At 35.7% G+C, this 7761-nt stretch overlaps 2 protein-coding genes across 14 annotated transcripts in view; both read right to left on the bottom strand.

Moving 5' to 3' along the window:
- Window positions 1–7761, bottom strand: part of LOC134840223 (PDZ and LIM domain protein 7-like) — a gene marked incomplete in the record, with an annotated part of 361076 nt that overhangs the window by 12271 nt on the left and 341044 nt on the right. Inside the window, 2 exon segments of the mRNA XM_063855961.1 lie at window positions 3143–3364; window positions 6244–6413. Of these exon segments, the coding sequence (XP_063712031.1) occupies window positions 3143–3364; window positions 6244–6413 (392 nt within the window).
- Window positions 1–7761, bottom strand: part of LOC134840218 (androglobin-like) — a 606395-nt gene that overhangs the window by 314031 nt on the left and 284603 nt on the right. The window lies entirely within an intron of this gene.

Here is a 7761-nt window from a genome sequence, read left to right as displayed (position 1 = left end):
TGCAGTGAAACGTCCGAGCCATAATCTTTTGAAAGAATCCTTTATACCAGATTTCGCAGGGTAATTTTCGAGAAGATAAAAAAGTTTCCAAGGAACGGTCAAAAATTCGATATTTAAGGCGTAGCAGCTTACATATCGGCGACGTCAAAAGATTTTTTTTCCATTGAACCCTAACCTCAAATTTGGCAGAATAATTCGAGCAAATGAAACCATAATAAATGAAATCCAAAAACCATCACCAGTTTCGACCAAAAAAATATGCCAAAAAAGGCTCAAAATTTCCCCTTAATTAAAATTTCCAAGGCCGTAAACCACTGAATAAAGTAAAAAAAAACTAGCGAATAAGCCGATACACGGAAGAGTAGCCAGTCATTCCTCTGTCAGCACTTTTTATGAAAAATGAAAATAGGGAAGTTAAGAAGCAGATTTTGGCAGTTTTTCCGATAGAAAGCTTGGTTGTTAATCTCTCCACACACATGCATACATTGATACATACATATACACACACAATTGCAGAAAAACCAAAAGACCAGAAATATGAGAAAATCAGGAAACAATCGAAAACATAATATTGGATGGGGAATACACATGAAATTTGAAATTTAACTAAATGAAACTGTTTCAAACAAACGGTTGAGCATAACAGCTGACAATTTTGACAAAAAAAAACTGTTGAATTAAAAATACTTTTTTACCAAATATATATTGGAAAAAAGCACTGAGGAATCGACGGTAGTTTTATTAGACCATTGCTCAAAATTGTTTGGATCAATCGAAATGCAGGCAAATTCCATACACACATTGGTAATCTCTTGCTACATTTTTTGGATCAAACTAACATCTAACCAAACCCAGCCGCCAAAATTTTAAAAACCGTTCTGATAATAGCTTGAATTCAATCAAATTTTTAGTTGAAAATTGTTTTTGACGAAAGCTAATAACTACAGAGTAAGGCATTCCAAATTTTGAAAACAAAATTAATTCGTTTTTCAAAAGTTTTTTTGAAAAAAAACCACAAAAAACGTCATATCTCAAAAACTACAACGATTTGAGCAGTCATATTTGGAGGCAAGATTCGCAACTCATGAGAGTAACCTGACAGCACCAAACTGAAGGGTAAAAAAATTCAAATTTTGAAAACAAAACTAAAGTTTTAATTTAGAAAAAAAATATATTTAAAAAGATCGAAAAGAAGGATTGAAAAAAAGACCGAAAAAAAAAGATAAAAAACAGAGAACAAAAGATCGAAAAAGATTTAAAATAAAGATCAAAGAAGGATCGAAAAAAAGATAGAAAAAGAAGGATCGAAAAAAGAAGAATCGAAAACAAGACAGAAAAAAAAGAAAGAAAACACTGATAAAGATTAAAAAAATTGGAGGCAACCGTTTGACAGTAGTATTATTTTGAACTGATTCGTCGAAACCAAATTAAAAGTTGAAAAAAAGGAGACGGGTCGACAGATATAATCAAATTTAATGAAAAAGCAGGTATACATACAGACAGACTTAATTTGGCCCCGAAAAAAAATTACTGGAAAATTAATGGCCTTGCTGAAAACTGATTGAAAATTTTCTTAAGCATTGCAATATACGATGTAGCTTAAACGTGAAAATTCTTTTGTTAAACATGCAAAACTATTATGCTTAAGCATGGGAGATAGCTGTCACTCGCATTTAAATAGAGTATAGATAGAAGGATAGAATAAATACTTGAACTGTTGAAACTAAACTGAACCACTAGTTTTTTCATAAATGTTGATGGAACCTCTTGCCAAAAAACACAAAAACTTTACTGAAATACTAAATTAGAGCTTTGCACACAGAAATGAAGCTGCAACTTCGCAAACACAAGCAAAAAAAAACAGCTCTCAAATGTTCAAAAACGAAGGAAAAAGAAGGAAAGGTAAAATTAACAATCACAATAACAAGAAAGCACTTTAAAAACAGCTTTTTTCAAATTGAATCGTTTGAAAAAAGCTGTTTTTAATTAGTATGACAAATGGATCTAAACTCAAACCTAGAATTAAGGAATATTTGATTAACTGACACTGAAAAAAGAGTAATGAACGAAATAGAAAAAAACTGACTTGTTTTTCGAGGAAAAACTTCTATTTTCGAAAATTAAATGAAAAACATTTGACCTAAAAGCCCTTTGAAAATCACAAAGATTTATGATTGGTGCTTTTTGAGAAAAATTAACCCAATTTGAGAAAATTGAATCAAAGGAAAAAATGTCGCTGTGAAATCTGATAATTAAATTCATGTTCAAAATTAAAAATCGATCACGGTTTTGTGACTCTCACAATTTTGCTGCTCGATGGTACAGTTTGCCTTCCTTTTAACAAAAGAAAAAAAGTGAACTTCAAAAAAAATCAAACGTCAAACTGCGAAAAATTAAAATTGACATTGAACAACTTAAAAGCTTTTTCTGGAAAAAAAATCACCCAGACATATATTGGAGCACCCACTAAGTTCAATATCTTCAAAAACTTCTCGACACTGGGAGGTAATTTTGGAAACTTTTGATGTTCGAATCTTGATTGAAAAGGTTTCAAAATGAAATGTCACTCGACCCCTCCCAATCATTATTTGTGGTACCTGATTTTGCGTGCAACCTTTTTTTGCTTAAATAAAACAAATGCAGCCAGTTGCTGTGCAAACAGGCGGTTCGAAAAGAGTCAGTGAACGCAAGTAAACCGAAAAAATACTTATGTTTTTTTTTGAAAATCTCAACTTTAAAAAAAAAATAGATAGTCTTAAGCTCTTTGATTTTCTAGAAGAAAAAACTCGATCAATAGGCAAAGTTTTTATTCCATTGGGAAATCTAAAAACTAAACTCCACTTACGAAACTAAAGAAAGCGATCACGATAGTAGAATTTACGAAACTCTAGAAATCGATTAGCAGCGGAGATGAATCGAACTTACAAAGGAATCACAAGTCAAACCAAGAAATTAAATTTGAGCCTGAGCAAATTTTAAGTTCCTTTAAAAAATCAACAAACCATCACGACCTCTATAAAAGTCTGAACTACGTTCACCGACTCTTAAAAAAGACGTTTCAAATTTGGTTCGACTGGATGATTTAATCGGCATTGAACACTCTTTAGAATCATTACAAGCACACTCAATACCATTGTAATCTGTCTCTTTCTGGAGCCTTCTGAAGGACATCGACTGGATGGCGTGATCATTCGACGGTTCTCTCTGGTTAGAGTAGCTTCGCACTAGATTAGCATGACTGCTGTTATTGGATCCCATTTCCTGTTTCTCTCGTTCAGTTTGCTGCAGAAGTCGAAATGTTTCAGACTGAGTGGGATCGTAATCTTGGCCTCCCGATTGTCCGAGGGCGTTTGAAAGCTGTCGACTAAAATGATACCAAGTCATTAAACATTTACAATTAATCATCTATACGCTACGCAATATGTACTACAGTCATGGGACAAAAAGTCACGGGAAAATGTTTTTAATTTCAACGAGCAAATGAAACAGCTTTTTTGTTTACGTTTTTGTCGTTTTCTTTGGATTGAAATTTTAACGCACTCTAAATGAAACTCTTTGAGAAAAGCTAGTCAGGTCAAACCTCAATACATCTTGTTCGGAAAGCGTTAAATAGACATTATATCATAACTGGTAAGGCTGTGAAAACATCCTCGCAAAAAAAGACAAAAAGTTACAATTTATGGGCATAAATTGGTTCATTATGAAAGCTGATAAGCTTGACTTACTCTTCATGCCTCTGATAAAAGAATTGAAAGAGTTACGTGGTTCGATGACAAAAATGGTAGTGCCTGTTTCGACGCCACAGAAATTGAGAGGGCTTGGGCACTTTCACCAGAAAGTTTGACAAAGTGTAGACAACATGACTTCTAAGAATCCTATGCCTGTATTGGAGCAGTCATTTTCCCCGAGATAATTCTTGGATAGTCAGCACGAAATAATGACACGGGTCTAAGCTGCGCTTCGCAAACTCAAGCGCAAAAACGCGAAGTATCTTTAACGAAGTATCTTCAGAGCGGCCAAAAATGAGAAACAGAACAGAAAAAAAACTGATGAAATTCGAAACAAAAATGACCTCTACGTGAACTGAACCTAAGTCCTAGTTCAGTCAAGTTTCCCCGTTGAATGTTCCGCACAATTGTCCCACTGACACCAAAGACGAGCGAGAAAGCGGCAAGGGAGCTTAAAATGTTCAATTGCATGTAGAAATTTGGAATGCAATTAACTTAAAGTAACCACACAAACTTAAAGCAACCACACAAGAAGCATAAAGCCTAATTGTGTAAATATTATGCATTTCATAAAAAAAAATTTGAGGAAAAAAACATTTGAGGAACTAAAGATGCATCAACTGTGCTAGCTAGTTAGTAATCAAGTGTCACAACAAATGCTATTGAGTAGCCTATTCACCATCCTGATACAAAAATTCCACCAAAACAGCACTATCATTTGCGACTTTGATTCGAGAACAAGTAGCTTCTAGTCTAACTTCACACTACGCTTCACTTGCGTAAAAAATAGCCGTTTTTTGACTCCGGAACAAGTAATTCTTTCACTCAGACGCCTTTGTATAAACCCGTTTTCTGATGCAAGACTAACTTTTTGATCTCTTACCAGTCTTCCATCTCATTACGATATGCTGGCTCTTTTATGCTTTCAACGCACGACTATTCAATATTTGATTCGACTAGCGTTTTGCAAGTAGTTTGATCAAACATGTCTCAAAATTTCAACCCTTCATCTTCAACAAATGCGCAATAAATACGAAACCAATTAAATTGTGAAAGAAAAACTAACTAACCGCAGTCGTTGAATGTAACCGCATTTAATTCCATTGCTCTGTGCTTTCTTAATTAAACAATGTTTACAAAGAGGCAAAGCATTGCTTCGCCAGCACTAGCGATGATACGACAAAAAGCAGCTCTACAAAGTGCAAAAAGAAAAAGTAGATACATATCACGAATTACAAAGAATTCGGTAACGTATAGAATTCGATCTGTGACCTAGAGATAATACGTCTCACTCAAAAACCACTCAGCCACGGACGTTTAATAAATCACAAAAACTAGCCACAAATAAAGCAGAAAACAGATTCTATGAAATTTCCGAATCTAGTGATTATAGCAAAACGTGATTATAGCAAAACTGCCACCAAATAAGTGAACATTTTAAGGAACACTTCTATTTGAGAAATAGGTAAGAAAAAAAGAAGGTTCGTACTTATACACTAACGCTTCGCATCACTTTCGATTCAAAATGAGTGGCTATTATTAAAAGCAAAAGAAAAGACACATCAAAAATTGAAATAAAAACTTTCAAAATATCGCATTTTTTTGTCAACATTTTTAAAAAATGCAGACAAAAAACTTCTGGAAACAAATATCTTGCAGCACTAGAAACTTTAGAGAGCTTTCAAAATGCACAAAAGAAACCAAACATTTCTCGGTAACTAAGCCGTAAAAAATAAGCAGTCATGAAAGTTTATATTGTTCGAAAACGTTCAACTTCCACCAAAAAAACAGGTCCCGACTGAAATTGAACTTCCGAGATTTATCGTCTCAAGCATGGGTGTTCCAACTGCACTGAAAACTCCTTGATTATATAAAGAAAGCCAAATCCAAAAACTTTTAATAAATAACGTGAAAAAAATAAAAGAATCAAAACAAAACCGAAATAAACTAAAATCAAGGAAAAACCGCCTAAATTTCAGGCAAATTTAGAGCTGCGACAACTACGACGACAAAAACAAGCAGATAATTTCCCATTTAGAAAAAAAGGGATTCGAACCGTTAACTTTTGTCTTTATAGGCAGGTGCATTATCTCTTCGCCTGAATTATCGTCTGAATTTTGATTTCGTATGAATCAAAGGTAAAATGATTCAATTGATTCTGTTAAACTAGATGTTAACCCGAAAAAGTTTATATTCCGCTTTGATAACGCTTGCTAACCGCAAGCGTAATTAGTATTCGAGCTTTGTGCTAGCCGCTCCATACACCGCATTAAAATAAACTACATTACAATCTCCATTGATCGCCCATTTTCGAATTCACTTTCTTTTTGAAGGGCTCTACTGCCTTCCCTTTAGCAAGAGAATAAGAAGTGAAATTGGAAAATCAAAAGCCAACTGCCACAAAAAAAATCAATGAGCAAAAAACATAATTTAAACATGCGAAAAATCACTTCGTTCATTTACATCCCAGTCCATCATATTACGCCAGCAAAAAATTTGTAGCCGATATACATACCCCATGACAATTTGAGCTTCGTTACCAACACCTTGAGTCTGGTCCTTGAGGGTGGTATACACGTTGTTGGACGAGTAAAGACCAATTGGTGAGTTATACTGCAAATGCTGCACTTGGGGAGCACCACCCATTACAGTTTTCGGTGATGGCTGATTGTAGTTGTATGATCCCTAGAACATTACAATACTTTCATGTAAAATCAGAATTCTCTGAGAATTATGTGAGCGCTGCTCGTTTGATTTATTTGTGACACTCGAACTATTTAAAGCCTTCGAATGAAAAATTCATACTCAATAAGCTCATTTAAGAAAAAGGATTCAAAAACAGAGCCCAAATAAACGTCCACCGAGAACTCATTTCCAGAGCCCAATGATGCCGCCCTCTCGTGGGGGACCCGACACGCGACAAGTCGTCGCAAATGGCACCAAAACACCTCGTGTTTGGGAGCGCAGAAAGCAAGCTTAAACCGTGTTTTTGGTGGCAGAGCGTCCAAAGTCGGCTGGCCTGCTCCGTCTATTAAAGCTTATCTTCCTTTTACGTGCCGACATTAACCCAAGCGCAGGCTACCTCTAACACAAATATCTCCCGGTCTCAAGCAAGTGTTTGGTGTCACATATGCGGATGGATCCACCTAAAATGTAGTGGACTCGCAAACGTCAAACAAAATCAGAAATTTTTACTGTCCTACTTGTATTAGCAAAAATATCCTGCCCTCCCAGTTAACGATACGCCTAAGAAGCAACAAAAAACATTAAGACTACAAACCTCGCTACCCGAGTAACAAAGACCCCGAATGACCCATACACTAATCCTCAAAACCATAAAGCGCACACTACGTTTATCAATTAACCCGCGCTTACCAAAATCTCCCAGTAACCAATCCCAATCTACAAAAAGCCTAAACTTTCTTCAACTGAACTGTAACGGAATATCAGGGAAAGCACCCGAAATTGCTGCAATTGTGTAAATTTCAAACTAAACTGACTGAAAAAATAAACCGCACTCCCTCGCTAGGCCCAAATTAGACGATAGTCAGAAAAGACCGCCCCCGAACAGGTGGTGGCATTTATACTGCCATACGCAACTCACTTTTACAACGAAGAGTTGCAAACAGTGGAAGACGGGACTTCAAAGCGCAGTGTTTTAAAATAATGGCCAGCAACCAAAGCTTCCGCTTTACTAACTTTTACGTTCCCCGCGAAGTAGCTGTCAAAAAGATTAAAAGGCTCCATATGAAGCTGCTCGTGGAAGACAGTGAAACTGTCAAGGTAGACGCAAATGCCCAATCCCCCTTCTGGTACTCAAATATAGCGGATAATAACAGAGGCTCCTCTTTACGTGCTGCAATTACCGACTCTGACTTCACCCCTTTAAACGACTACACTCTAACTCGTTTACCGCTTTTAAATTTAGGGTCAGACCATCTGAATATTTTTATAGATCTCCCTCTAACAGAGGATATTCCTTTCTACGGCCAAAAAAAAACTTTCATAAACTTCAACAAAGCAAAATGGGACG

This window comes from Symsagittifera roscoffensis, chromosome 2 (assembly GCF_963678635.1).
Source record: "Symsagittifera roscoffensis chromosome 2, txSymRosc1.1, whole genome shotgun sequence".
NCBI lineage: Eukaryota > Metazoa > Xenacoelomorpha > Acoela > Convolutidae > Symsagittifera > Symsagittifera roscoffensis.
Note: the sequence above shows the minus strand (reverse complement) of the source record. Positions and strands in the feature narration are given on the sequence as shown.